This window comes from Panthera leo, chromosome B3 (assembly GCF_018350215.1).
Source record: "Panthera leo isolate Ple1 chromosome B3, P.leo_Ple1_pat1.1, whole genome shotgun sequence".
In the NCBI taxonomy this organism is placed as follows: Eukaryota; Metazoa; Chordata; class Mammalia; order Carnivora; family Felidae; genus Panthera; species Panthera leo.
In genome coordinates this window covers 105,933,521-105,948,309 of record NC_056684.1, presented here as the reverse complement: position 1 = coordinate 105,948,309, position 14,789 = coordinate 105,933,521, and the positions used below count along the sequence as shown (strand labels likewise).

At 40.2% G+C, this 14,789-nt stretch overlaps 1 protein-coding gene across 1 annotated transcript in view; it reads left to right on the top strand.

Annotated features, from left to right (window-relative positions):
- The window catches only part of CCDC175 (coiled-coil domain containing 175), a 74,922-nt gene that overhangs the window by 54,720 nt on the left and 5,413 nt on the right, over positions 1-14,789 (top strand). Inside the window, exons 16-18 of the mRNA XM_042943385.1 lie at positions 7,887-8,039; positions 10,682-10,784; positions 14,599-14,642. Of these exons, the coding sequence (XP_042799319.1) occupies positions 7,887-8,039; positions 10,682-10,784; positions 14,599-14,642 (300 nt within the window). The remainder of the gene's footprint in view (positions 1-7,886; positions 8,040-10,681; positions 10,785-14,598; positions 14,643-14,789) is intronic.

Below are 14,789 nucleotides of genomic sequence, written 5' to 3'. Positions count from 1 at the left end.
TATTGTCCTCTGAGAAGCTTTCATTGGTGGATGAGACCTGAAGGTAAACCATATGTCTGCCCCCAGCCCACTGCTGGGGTTTCAGACTAATGTATACAGTTATCTTCCCCACTTCCAGGAACAGGAGTCACTTTGGAGTGGTGCTGGCCCCATTGGGGCTGCTTGCACACTGTCAGCTTGTGGCACCACTTTGGATGGACTCCTGCCAAGGACAAGTCCATAAGAGCATGTGGGGGTGGGTGCACATTGTTAGAAAGTTGTGCACTGGTCTGCTGCAGGAGAGAACTTGTGGCCTAGACAATTGCCAAGGGCTGCTCTGCAGAAAATGCAGGGGCAGGGCATGTGGTGCCAGCAAGGTCACTGCCAGTCCGCTGTGGGAGGGGACCTGGAGCCACTTTAGAAAATTGCCTTGCCAAGGTGGAGGGGAGAGGTTTGAGGAAGAGCAAACTAGGTGGAAAGCATTTGCGCTGTGCTGGTTCCTGAGGGTGTTTGTGTATCTAGTCTGGGGTGGGAGGGGGTGGGAAGGGAAACGGTGCTTGCCAGCTCTATTTTTCTTGGAGAAATCTCTCAACCATCCCTGTCCTTACAGCACAGTTCTGAGATTAATAAATAAATATCCTTCCTGTATGCTCCAGGCATTTTTCAAACTGCTGCTTCCATGCTGTATGTCAGCTGGGCTGTTTGTTGGGCTTTGTCTTTAAGGGCAGGAACTCAGTTTTCTATTGTTCTCTAGCCATCCCAGAGCCCAACCCACTGATTCGTAAACACACTAACTGTAAGAACTCACAAAGTTAGACCCTACTGGTTTTCAAAGCCATATGTTATGGGAATATGTCTTCCTAATGCTGGTCCCCTTTGCCTGGGGTGCCTGGTGAGGAGTCTTTTCCTCTCCCCTCTGTATGCTTGTGGTGTCCCTTCCTCCCACGGATCAGTTTGGCTCCTGATCATGTCTCTGCCCTTCCTCTCCTCTTCATTGTGGCCTCTTCTCTACATTTAGCTGTGGAGTCTGTTCTGACAGTTTTGGGGTTGTTCAGTGAGGTATTTGCACCGATGTGGGTGTTATCTAGGTGTATCTGTGGGATGAAGTGTGCTTAGGATTCTCCTATTCCACCATTTCTCATTGTAGTTTTGATTTGCATTTCCCTGATAATTAGAGATGTTGAGCATCTTTTCGTGTGTGTGTTGGCCATCTGTGTGTCTTCTTTGGAAGAATGTCTATTCAGGTCCTCTGTGCATTTTTTAACCAGATTGTTAGTTTGCTTGTTTGGTGTTGGGCTTTGTAAGTTCTTTATATAGGGGCACCTGTGTGGCTCAGTCAGTTAAGCGTCCAACTTTAGCTCAGGTCATGATCTTGCAGTTCATGAGTTCAAGCCCCATGTCAGACTCTGTGCTGACAGTTCAGAGCCTGGAGACTGCTGCAGATAGATTATCTCTCCCGCTCTCTCTGCCCCTCCTCCACTAGTGTTCTGTCTCTCTGCCTTTCAAAACTAAACATTTAAAAAAAAAGTTCTTTATATATATTTTGGATATTAACCCCTTATCAGATATATCATTTACAAATATCTTCTTCCATTCAGTAGGTTGCCTTTTGTTTTGATGATTTCCTTCACTGTGTAAAGATGTTTTATTTTGATGTAGTCCCAATAGTTTATTGTTGTTTTTGTTTCCCTGGCTTGAGGAGAACTATCTAGGAAAATGTTTCTATGGCTGGTGTCAAAGAAATTACTGCCTATGTTTTTGTTTAGTAATTTTATGGTTTTCAGTCTGACATTTAGGTCTTTAATACATTTTGTGTTTATTTCTGTGTTTAGGGTAAGAAAGTGATCCAGTTTCATTCTTTTGCATGTAAGGTGTTCAGTTTTCTCAGTACCATTTATTGAGGAGACTGTCTTTTCCCCATTGTATACTCATGCCTTCTTTGTCATAGATTAATTGGCCATATAAGCATGGGTTTATTTCTGGGTTCTCTATTTTTCCATTGATCTGTGTCTCTTTTTGTGCCAGTACCATACTCTTTTGATTACTGCAGGCTTGTAGTGTCTCTTAAAATCTGGAATTGTGATACTTCCAGCTTCGTTTGCTTTCTCATGATTACTTCGTCAATTGTGGAGTCTTTTGTGGTTCTATTCAAATTTTAGAATTATTTATTCCAGTTCTATGGAAAGTGTTTTTGTTTTGATAGAGACTGTATTAAATTTATGATTTTTTTGGGATAGTATGGGCATTTTAACAATATTTGTTCTCCCAACCCATGACCATGACATATTGTTTCATTAGTTTGTGTCATCCTCCATTTCTTCCATCGGTGTTTTTATAGCTCTCAGAGTACAGGTCTTTCACCCCCTTGGTTAAGTTTATTCCTATGGATCTTATTGTTTTTGATGTAACTGTAAATGGGATTGTTTTTTTAATTTTACTTTCTGCTACTTCATTATTAATGTTTAGAAATACAACAGATTTATGTAAAAAAATTTTGTATCCTGTGACTTTACTGAGTTCATTTATCAATTCCAGTAGTCTTTAGGGTTTTCTGTATATAGTATTATGTCATCTGTAAATCATGAGATTTTTACTTCTTCCTTACAGATTTGGATACCTTTTATTTCTTTTTTCTTGTCTGATTGCTGTGGCTAGGGCTTCTAGCACTATGTTGAATAAAAGTGGCGAAAGTGAACATCCTTGTCTTGTTCCTGATCTTAGAGGAAAATTTCTCAGTTTTTCACCACTTAGTAAGATGTTAGCTGTGGGATTTTCACATATGGCACTTACTATATTGAGGTATGTTCCTTCTTGACCTACTTTGTTGAGAGGTTTTATCACAAATGGATGTTGTGTTTTGTCAAGTGCTTTTTCTGCGTTTATTGAGATGATCCTATGGTTTTTCTCTGTTTTTTTGTTGATGTGATGTATCACATTGATTGATTTATGAATATTGAACCATGCTTGCATCCCTGGAATAAAAGTACTGTTGGATCCAGTTTGCTAATAATTTGTTGAGGATTTTTACATCTGTGTTCATCAGAGATATTAGTCTGTAGATTCCTTTTCTTATAATGTCTTTATTCGGTTTTGCTATCAAAATGAATGAATTTGGAAACTTCCCTTCTTTTTCTATTTTTTGGAATAGTTTGAGAAGAATGGGTATTAACTCTTCTTTAAATGTTTGGTAGAGGGACACCTGGGTGGCTTAGTCGGTTAGGCATCTAACTTAATTTCGGCTCAGGTCATTATCTCACAGTTCATGGGTTCAAGCCTTGTGTCAGGCTCTGCACTGACAGTATGGAGCCTGCTTGGGATTCTCTCTTTCTATCCCTCTCTCTCTTCCCCTCCCCTGCTCACAGTTTCTCTTTCTCTCTATAAAATAAATAAATAAATAAACTAAAAAAAAATTTGGTCGAATTCAGCCTTGATGCCATCTGGTCCTGGACTTAGTTTATTGGGAGTGTTTTGATTATTGATTTCATTTCATTGATAGTAATTGATCTGTTCAGGTTTTCTATTTTTTCTGATTTAGTTTTGGGAGGTTATATGTTTCTATGAATATATCCATTTTTTTGTAGGTTGTCCAATTTTTTGGCATGTAATTTTTCACAATGTTCTCTTATAATCCCTTGTATTTCTGTGGTGTCCGTTGTTATTTCTACTCATTCATTTCTAGGTTTTTTGGGGGGGTCCTCCTTTTTTTTTTTTGGATGAGTCTAGCTAGCAGTTTATCAATTCCATTGATCTTTTCAAAGGCCCAGGTCGTGATTTCATTGATCTGTTCTATTGTTTTTTTAGTTTCTATTTCATTGATTTCTGCTCTAATCTTTATTATTTCCTTCCTTCTACTAGCTTTGGACTTTGTTCTTTTTCTAGCTCCTTTAGGTGTAAGGTAAAGTTGTTTATTTGACATTTTTCTTGCTTCTTGAGGTAGTCCTCTATTACTGTAATCTTTCCTTTGAGAAGAGCTTTTCCTGCATCCCAAGGATTTTAGATCACTGTGTTTTCATTTGTCTCATGTATTTTTTTATTTCCTCTTTGATACCTTGGTTGACCCATTCATTGTTCAGTAGTTTGTTATTTAAGTCCATGTATTTATGTTCTTTCCAGATTTTTTTCTTGTGATTGATTTCTAGTATCATATTGCTGTGGTAGAAAAGATGTGTGATTTGATTTCAGACTTTTTTGATTTATTGACACTTGTTTTATGGCCTAAGATATAATCTATTCTGGGGAAGTTTCCATGTGTAATCCACTGTTTTTGTATGAAATGTTCTCAATGTACCTGTCAGGTCTGTCTGGCCTAATGTGTCATTCAAAGCTGTTTCCTTGTTGATTTTCTGTCTGGATGGTGTATCCATTGATGCAAGTGGAGTATTAAAGTCCCCTGCTATTATTATACAACAATAATAGAAAGAAACAGTTTCTTCCTCTGTTTGTTAATAGTTGCCTTATGTAGGTATTCCCATGTTGGGTGTGTGGATATTTACAATTGCTATATCCTCCTGTTTGATACAAATGTTATAACCTCTTATTGGATTACTCCCTTTATCATTATGTAGTGTCCTTTTTTGTTTCTTGGTTTAGTCTTTGTCTTAAAGTCTATTTTGCTCAATATAAATATTGCTACTTCATCTTTCTTTTTGCTTCTATTCCATCTGCATGGTAAATGTTTTTCTATCCCTTTACTTTCAATCTGTATGTGTCTTTAGGTCTGAAGTGAATCTGTTATAGGCAGCATATGGATGGGTCTTTGTTTTTTATCCATTCATTCACTCTATGTTTTTAAATTGGAGCATATAGTCCATTTACACACAAAGTAATTATCAATAGGTATGTACTTATTGCCATTTTTGTTACCTGTTTCATGGTTGTTCCTTTCTTCTTCTCTTGTTCACTTCCCTTAGAGTTTGAAAGCTTTAGTGTTATGCTTTGATTCATTTCTCTTTTATTTTTTGTGTATCTGTTACAGGTTTTTGATGTGTGGTTACCATTGGGTTTACGTATAATTTCTTATGTGTATAGTATTCCATATTAAGTTGATGGTCACTTAAATTTGAATCCACTCTAAAAGCACTGAATTTCTACTAACCCCCATGTTTATGTATATGATGTCATACTTTATATTTTTAAAATTTTGTGTATCCCTTGACTGATTTTTATAAATATAATTGATTTTACTGCTTTTGTGTTTTACCTCCTTACTGGTTTTATAAGTGATTAATGTACTTTTATTATATGTTTGCATTTCCCTGTGAAATTTTTTCCTTTCATAGTTTTCATACTCCTGATATGCTGGGGGTTTTTTTCCACTCAAAGAGTTCCCTTTAACATTTCTTGTAAGGCCTCTTTAGTGCTCATGAACTCCTTTAACTTTGTTTGTCTGAGAAACTCTTTATCTCTCCTTCAATTATGAATAACATACTTGCTGAGAAGACTATTCTTGGTTGCATTTTTTTTTCTTTCAGCACTTTGATTTCACTTTTATTTTTTTAAGTAGGCTCTAAGCCCAACATGAGGTTTGAACTCATGACCCAGAGATCAAGAGTCACATGCTCTACTGACTGAGCCAGCCAGATGCCCCTCTTTCAGCACTTTGAATATATCATGCCACTCCCTTTGGTTCTGCAAAGTTTCTGCTGAAAAAACACCTGATAGGTTTATGGAGTTTCCCTCGTATTTAACTGTTTTATTTTACTTCATTAATTAAAAAAAATTTTTTTTACTGCTTTTAAAAATCTATATATATCACTACTTTCTGCCATTTTAATTACTATGTGTGGATCTCTTTGGGTTTAATTTTGTTGAAGGTTCTCTATACCTCCTGGATCTGGATGTCTGTTGCCTTCCCCAGATTAGGGAAGTTTTCACCTATTATGTCTTCAAATAAATTTTCTGCTCCCTTCTCTCTCTCTTCTTCTGGGATCCCTATAATGTGAGTATTATTATACTTGATGATATCACTGAGTTCCCTTAGCCTGTTCTCATTTTTTATTATATTGTTTTTCTGTTTACTGTTCAGCTTGGCTGTTTTCCATAACATGCATCCATCCATATCACGGATTTGTTTTTCTGCCTCCTCTAGTCTGCTATTGATTCCCTCTAGTATATTTTTTATTTCAGTTATTGAGTTCTTCACTCTGACCGGTTCTGTTTATATTTTGCATTTCTATTGAAGGTCTCTCTGAGCTCTTCCACTCTTTTCTCAAGCCCAGTAAATATCTTTATGACCATTACTTGGAGTTGTTTATCACGCATGTTACTTATTTCTGTTTCGTTTGGCTCTTTTGCTGTGGTTTTATCCTGTTCTTTCATTTGGGACATAGTCCTCTGTCTCCTCATTCTGTCTAACTCTGTTTCTTATTATGTATTAGAAAACTCAGCTACAAGTAGTGGCCTTATGAAGAAGAGGTCCTATGGTGTCCTGTGATGCAGTGCTCCCTGTTCAGCAGAAGCAGGCATTTCAGTGGCATCTCCTTTGTGGGTTGCATGCAGCCCACCATTGTGGCTGAGCCACGTTTGCCTTCCGTCAGGTCAGTTGTAATGGCCCTTTTTGCCTGCTGTTGGTGCACCAGGAAGGGTTTGGTCTCTGTGCCGTTAAAGAGATAGTCTGGGGCTGTTGATGGCTTCTAGTTAGGTGGTGTCAGCATTCAGACCAGATGCCTGCTCTCAGTCCGTCTGCTGAAGCTATAGTTGCATAGAACTGTAGGGTGCTCCCCCTCATCCTCTGAGAGGCTTTATGGTGCGTGTGGCCCGCACTCCGATCCAGATGCCTGCCCCCAGTCTGTCTGTTGGGGCTGCAGTCTCACTGATCAGTGGCATACTCTCATTGTGCTGCTGCCATAAGGTTCAGCTACTGGGACTGTGGGTACACTGGTATGTGTGGATATCTTCCTCTCTCCCCAGGAAGGAGTCACTTTGGAGTGGTGCCGGTCTCTGCTGGGATTGTTTTGCAGGGTGTCATGGTTGGCGTCATGGTTGGAGCCATTTTGGAGGGATGCCTTTGGAGTACGGCAGATTGAGTGGGCTGATCTGCAGAGGAATGTAGGGGCAGGGCACTAGTTGCCAGCAAGACAGGTGGAGAACATTCCTGCTGTTTCCTGCAAGTGTCTGGCCAACTAGCATGGGGTGGTGGGGGGAGGAAGAGAAATGGCGTCAGCTAGCACTTTTGTTCTATAATGGTCTCCTAAAGACCCCTTTTTCTCTGACTGGGGGCGTTCTGCATACATTCTGAGATTAGTAAACACATCTGCATAGATTTACTTTTGAAACAGTTGTTTCTATGTTGTGTCATTTGTTATGCTGACTCTTTAAGGGTGGGGACTCGGTTTCCTATTGTCCTCCAGCTCTCCCAAAGCTAAGCCTACTGTTTTTTAAAGTACTGGAAGTAAACCCTGATGATCGTAAAGACTCAAGAAGTTAAACCCCACTGTTTTTCAAAGTGAAATATTATGGAGACTTGTCTTCCCACTGTGAGTCCCTCATGCCTGGGGTGCCTGGTATGGGGTCTGTTCCTCTGGCTTCTTGTGGTGTCTCTCCTGTTTGTGGTCATTTTTGCCATGGTTTGGGTTCCTAACCAGTCTCTACCACCCCTACCCTTTTCCGTGTGGCCCCTCTCTGTGAAAGTCTGTTCTGCCAGTTTTCAGGCCACTTTCACAGATAGTTACACAGATGTGGCTCAGTGTGTCCATGGGTTGAGATAAGCTCAGGGTCCTCTTTCTGCACCATCTTCCCAGAAGTGAATCAACTGTGGAGTTTTAAACATCAAGTTTTCCCACATAGCCTCTGCTGATAATTCAGGAATTAATTAGACCCCCATCTCTGAATGTGGTTCAGGGCAATCTAATACACTGGTGTCCTGATTATTTAACTCTGAGTTAATTGTGGGTTTTATGTTTGAGCAGGAAAAAGTGAAGAAAGAACTCAGATACTTACGAGACCAAGAAAGCCATAAGATCAAAAGTCATTTTGAAACTCTCAAGAACTTAGAAAATGAAATCTATGTACATGACTTAAAAGTAGATGCTTTGCTCCTGGAAAATGAAAAATTAAGAAAAGTAAGTTCACGAGCACTTCACTTTGCATGGTGGTTTGACTGGTTGCCTAGACCTGTAATAGTTATGAGAGAAAAGGAGAGTATAGCTCTTAACACTTTTTAAATAAAGCTTAAAGTGAATATAGAAAAGTGCACAAATCATAAGTGAAACGCATAATGAGCACACATGGGTAACCAGCGTGCAGATCAAGAAACAAAGCGCTAACAGTATCCAGATATTTTCTGTGTCCCTTCCTGTCACTGGCCTCCCCACATGGGTAACACTATACTGGCTTCTAACACCAAAGATTAGTTTTGTCTGTTTCTGAACATTATATGTATAGAATGATACAGTATGCACTCTTGCTCAATACTATTTGTAAGGTTCATCTTTATTATTGAGTGTAGTATGGTTTGTTCATCCCTAATGATGTATAGTATTCAAGTGTATGACTGTACCACAGTTATATACTTTGTGGATGGGGGCGGTGAGAGAGTTTCTAATCGGGCCTATTAGAAATAGTGTTGCCATGAATATTCTAGTACATGTATTTCGGGGGAACATACGTACATATTCCTGTGGGGTATACCCCTCAAGTGGAATCTCAAGGCCATAGGGATGTGGACTGTCCATTCTAGGGCACAGTGCCGTCTCTCAAGAAGTTGCAGTAATTGCAACTCTCAGGTTCTACGTTCTCACCAAACCTTGGTTTTTTTTCCATTTAACTATTCTGGGAGGGTGTAGTGGTGTCCCATTGTGGTTTTAATTTGCATTTTCCTGATGGTTAATGAAGCATCTATTTATATGTCGTTGGCCACGCGTATACCTCTTTGTGAAGTGCCTGTTCAAGTTTTTTACCCATTTAAAACATTAGGTTGTCTGTCTGTCTTGTATCGATTGCATCATTTTTTCCCAGTAAACTACATTGACCTCAGGTGAGGATCTGTATCAGTGGAAAACTACATTGACCTCAGGTGAGGATCTGTATCAGTGGATCCCAAGGGTTTTGCACAGTGCCACGGGAGGGGGATTCAGTCCCGTTTGATGCTCACAGTAAGGTGGATAAGATATTATGTTCCTTTTATACATGAGGAAACTGAGGTTCTATATTTTTTTAATAACTCTTAATAGCTAGAGAAATCAAAACCGTCCCACAGCAATAAAACACTAAGGGAAACATTCCTTTACCTTTCTGGGTAATTTTTTCCATCATTTAAATCACAGCAGTTATCTACCAGTATGAGGACCAGTGTTTTTTGGCAGAATTAAAGTGGCATAAGAGGTACTAATGCACTTTGGAAAGGTAAATGTGCTCCAGAGCCCTGGCACCATCATCAGTAACCTGCACGCATGCAATACATGTTCATTCTTCTAGCCCTCGAAACAATCTCATAAGGCATTTCGTCTACCCATGGAAATATTCCACAAGACTGTCTTCCTATCAAGATGACATAGATTATTTACTAAAATACCTGGAATTGTTATTGCTACGTTAGTAATGGGTAAGCAAATGGATGACTATGTGAAAACACTGATTCTAAAAATTCTCTTTAATCTATTGACCGTCTACGAGGCCCCAAATGACCCCGTGCTGTTCTCTTATTCACTCACCACTCTCCGTCTTGCTGATTACATCCCTACTCCCAGCAAATGTTTTAAGCCCCCACTGAATCCCTGGCCTTGGGGAAGGCACAATGAATACAGAGATGAAAAACACACTGCCCCAAGTCCTTAGGAAGCTCATAGTCTAGCTGAGGAAGTCGCAAATAAATAGATAGTTACAATTCAGTGTGTTAAAATATTTGAGAGTTACGGGAAACCAGCTGAACTAGGCAAGTCTACAAACAGTGATTCACGTTCAACGAGGGGCAGGAATGATGACTTGGACTTGACTTACAGAGTTTTCACTTTGATTTACTACAAAAGCTTCCAACAAACCACACAGACTGGGACAAGATCAAGGCTGCATGATTAGACCCTACAACAGGCTTATAAACAGTTCTGCATCTACACCTTCTATAGTACTGGATGCCATTTTCTAGATTCTTTTTATCAGTAGTTTCTAGTATTTGACTGTTTCTCTCTTAAAACTGGGTGAGTACCAAATTTATATCCAAAGCCCGTGCTTTCAGAGTTCCCAGAGACTTTAGAGTTTAGCATTCCTGAGCATTGGGTGGTCAGAACAGAAAGTGATGATTTTAATACCCAAGCCACTACTGCCTCCATTACCCAACCCAGTGAAACCTCTGAATGGAGTGAACAGATCTGTGGGGTCTCCAGTCTCGATAAGTCCTTTCTCTGAGGTCCTACACCAAACTCCTCCGGTCTGGCAGCATGGCTGCCTCGGCACATTTACTGCACGCACATTTTGCATACAGAGCAATATTTTGTTTGTGGACATGATGCATTTGGGCAGAATATCTTTTAATTTCTTCTTGCGGCAAATTATATTCTGAATGCAGTGTGTTTTAAATGTTTACTGGGAAGCCAGACCCCTTATCTCCTTCACCGGAATGTAAGCTTAACAAGAGTTCTGCTCTGTTACCCTTGTACTGAGAATAGTGGCACAGAGGAGGATCAATAAATGTTTGCCGAATGACTCATGGGTAATTAATCTACAGTATCTAAACTGCTTAAAACAGTCACATGCTTTTAATTTCCAGTATATTGCATATATGAAGAACAACATAGAGCTATACAAAAAAAGAGAAGAAGACCTCAAGTGTGCGTCAGGTGACCTGTGTTGGCAACTGACAGCTCATCAGAGTAAGTAATGTGTCATGGGTGATCTTTATATATAAAGAATAACTGTTTTGTTTTATTAAACATTTTTTTTGGTGTTTATTTATTCTTGAGAGAGAGAGTATGAACTGGGGAGGGGCAGAGAGAGAGGGAGACACAGAATCTGAAGCAGGCTCCAGGCTCTAAGCTGTCACTATAGAGCCTGACATGGGGCTCGAACTCACAGACCACGGGATCATGACCTGAGCCGAAGTCGGACGCTTAACCGACTGAGCCACCCAGGTGGTGCCCCAATGTTTTGTTTTATTTAAATAAATTTTACTGATTTTCATCCAATAAAATGCACCCATGTTAAGTTCAATGAGTTTTAACAAATGTACATGCCACTCTAACCACTGCCACCCCAAGTAAGATAGAGAACATTTTTGTTTCCTTGGTGACCCTTGGTGGCTACTTTCCCGCCTATCTCCAGCTCCTGGAACCCACTGATCTGCATTCCGTCACTAAGGATTAGATACAAATGGAATGATGGAGTATGCACACTTTTGTACCGCATGTCTTTCACTCAGCTAGCTTTTTTTTTCTTTTTTTTTTTTTTTAGATCATTCATGTTGTTGCATGTCTCATTGCTTTGTTCCGTTTTATAGCTGTATAATTAAGTATTCCATTATGAAGATCTACCATGTTTTGTTTGTCCATTCACCAGGTGAAGGACATTTGGATTTTTTCCAGGTTTTGGTTACTCTTTGTTTACACTTGTTTTTGTGAATATTTGTTTTCATTTCTCTTGGGTAAATACCGAGGGGTGGAATTGCTGGGTTGTATAGTTAGTGTATGTTTAACTTGGCAGTAAGAAACTGCCAAAATAGTTTGCCAAAGTGGTTGTACAAATTTATCATTCTGCTAGCAATGGGATACTCCCCATCCTCACCAACATTCAGAATTGTCAAAACACAATTGTTGGGGCGCTTGGGTGGCTCAGTCGGTTAAGCATCCAAGTTCGGCGTAGGTCATGATCTTGCGGTTTGTGGGTTTGAGCCCCAGGTTGGGCTCTGTGCTGACAGCTCAGAGCCTGGAGCCTGCTTCGGATTCTGTGCCTGCCTCTCTCTCTCTCTCTCTGCCCCTCCCCTGCTCACGCTCTGTCTCTCTCTCTCTCTCTCAAAAGTGAACCAACTTAAAAAAAAATTAAAAGGAACACTTAAAATTGTTAACATTTAAGCCATTTTTAATAGGTATATAATGGTATTTCATTGTGATTTTTATTTGTATTTCTCCGATGACTGATGTTGTTATTTTTTCATGTGCTTTTTGGCCACTTGTACATCATCCTTTGTGAAGTGCCTTGAACCAATTATGCATTGCAGCATAACAAATATTACAGATCATTTACTTTGCTCCCAAATTGGCAATTTGGCCAGAGCCTGGTAGAGACCACTCATGTCTGCTCTGCATGACATTAGCTGGAGCAACTTGACGTCTGGGGTTAATTTGGCTGCTGGGGACTGGAAGCATCTGAAGAGCCACCCACTCACTCAGTGTGTCTTATGTTGATGCTGGCTCTCTGCTGGACTCTCCATGTAGTTGCTTGGCCTGCTATGTTCCAAAAGCTAGCATCCCAAGTACAAGGGGAGGGGACACAGACGCCACCACTAATGGGAGGCGTTGTCAGCATCACATTTTGGGAAGCACATGTGGGACGGAATATATTGTGGGGCCATCTCTGGAAAATGCAGTCTGCCATTTGTCCAAATCTTTTGCTCATGGCTTTGTGTTGTTTGTGTTGTTACGTTAAAATCTTTGTGTATTCTGGAAATGAGTCCTTTTCCAGTATGAGGCTTGAGTTTTCATTTTCTTAATGTTGTCTTGAAAAGAGCAAAAGTCGGGGTGCCTGGGTGGCTCAGTCGGTTAAGTGTCTGTCTTCAGCTCAGTTCATGATCTCTCAGTCCGTGAGTTTGAGCCCCGCATCGGGCTCTTTGCTGACAGCTCAGAGCCTGGAGCCTGCTTCGGATTCTGTGACTCCTTCTCTCTCTGCCCCTCCGCCTCTCACGCTCTGTCTCTCTCTCAAAAATAAACATTAAAAAAAACACAAAAGTCTTTCCTTTGGATAAAGTCTGCTTTATTTATTTCATCTTTTAAGGTTAGTACTTTCTGTGTACTAAGACATTTTTGCCTAAGCCAAGTTCTCAAAGATTTTCTCCAGTATTTTCTTTATAAGCTTTTAGTTTTCACTGTTATGTCTACATCTCCAGTTCAAGTTCATGTTTACACGTGGGGTAAGAGTTGAATTTCATTGTTTTCTCTTATGTATATCCAGTTGTTCTAGCACCATTGTTGGAAAGACTGTCTTTTTAGCATTGTACTACTCCAACTTTTTCAGATATCCATTTGATGCATCTGTTCCTTCTCAATATCTAACTTCACACCAATACCACACTGTCCTGATTACTTTAGTTTCATATTCAGCCTGGAAATTGGGTACTGTAAGTTCTCCACACTTGTGCTTCACTCTTAGAACTATTTTGGCTATTTTAGGTCTTTTGATTTCCATATAAGTTTTAGAATCAGCTTATTAATCTATAATTACGCATACCTGTCGGGATCTTAATTGGGTTTGCACTGACTCTGTAAACCAATTTGGGAAGAATTGACATATTAACAAACTTAAGTCTTTCAATCCAAGAGCACCGTATATATCTTCATTTGTTTAGAACTTATTTTTCTCAGCAGGATTTTGCAGCTTTCAGGTGTTGTAATAGGGGTCCTCAAGACCATCCTTAGGCTCAGTGATTAGCTAGGATCCACCGGGCTCAAGTTGTTATGGTTATTGCCCATCACAGTGAAGGATACAGAGTAAAATCAGCAAAGGGAAAAGGCACATGGGGCAAAGTGTAGAGGAAATCAGGTGCAAAATGGCAGGCGTTCTCACCCAGTGTCGTCGCACAGGTGCACTTAACTTCCCCAGTAATGATGTGTGCAGCACTTGCAGGGCGGCGCCAAGCGGGGGCGCTCTGACCTGGGCATTCAAGGTATGGATTGGAGGTGGTTGGTCACGAAGGTGTGCAGTGCCTGTGAGACCTCAGCTACTCCAGCGTCTACAGAGATGCTCACATGGGATTTCTCCTTCATGGTGTTAGGAGGGTAAATTGCACTGATTTTTTTTTTTAATATTTTTGAGAGAGAGAGAGAAAGGGAGGGAGGGAGGGAGAATATGAGCTGGGGTGGGGCAGAGAGAGGGAGACACAGAATCCAATGCAGGCTCCAGGCTCTGAGCTGTCAGCACAGACCCTGACGTGGGGCTCGAACCCATGAACTGTGAGATCATGACCTGAGCTGAAAGTCAGACACTTAACCGACCGAGCCACCCAGGTGCACCTCCATTGACTCATTTTTGAATGTTAAACCAAGTTCCTAGGATAAAACACACTTGTTCAAAAGCTGCTATTGTTTTTATATATTGCTAGATTCATCTTGCTAATCTCTGTCCAGGTTTTTGTGTCCGTGTGCACGCCTGCCTCATTCTGCCTGCACTCGGGTCTGAGAAGGTGTCCCCAAGCGGTAAGCCGCGTGAGCACAGGGCTTGCCTCATTTGTACTCTCCTTTCAGGTACCACAGTTCTGTGCTGCCCATTCCCCAGTATCTGAAAACTGGATAGGAAAACAAATATATTTCATATATTTTCTCCTTGCTGATAGTAGGAGGGCAAGTCTGGTCCAGTTTTTCTGTCATTTTGGAAGTAGAAATTTTTAGATAAACATAATTTTTGGAAAACAAATAGCATTACTTTTATAAAAATCTTCACATTTCCATAACCTTTGAATTTTGAAAATTTTTATTTTAGGGAAGTATTTGGATTTGTGGGCTGAATTTCAGACTACAGTTAAGGTGAGCTTTTTTGTGTTGTCTCCATAAATATTATATTTCTAAAAATATTCACTTACCTAATAAGTGTGTGTGTGTGTGTGTGTGTGTGTGTGTGTATGTGTGTGTGTGTGTGTGTGTAGGAGGTCAGGATTGAAAGGGAGTGACAAT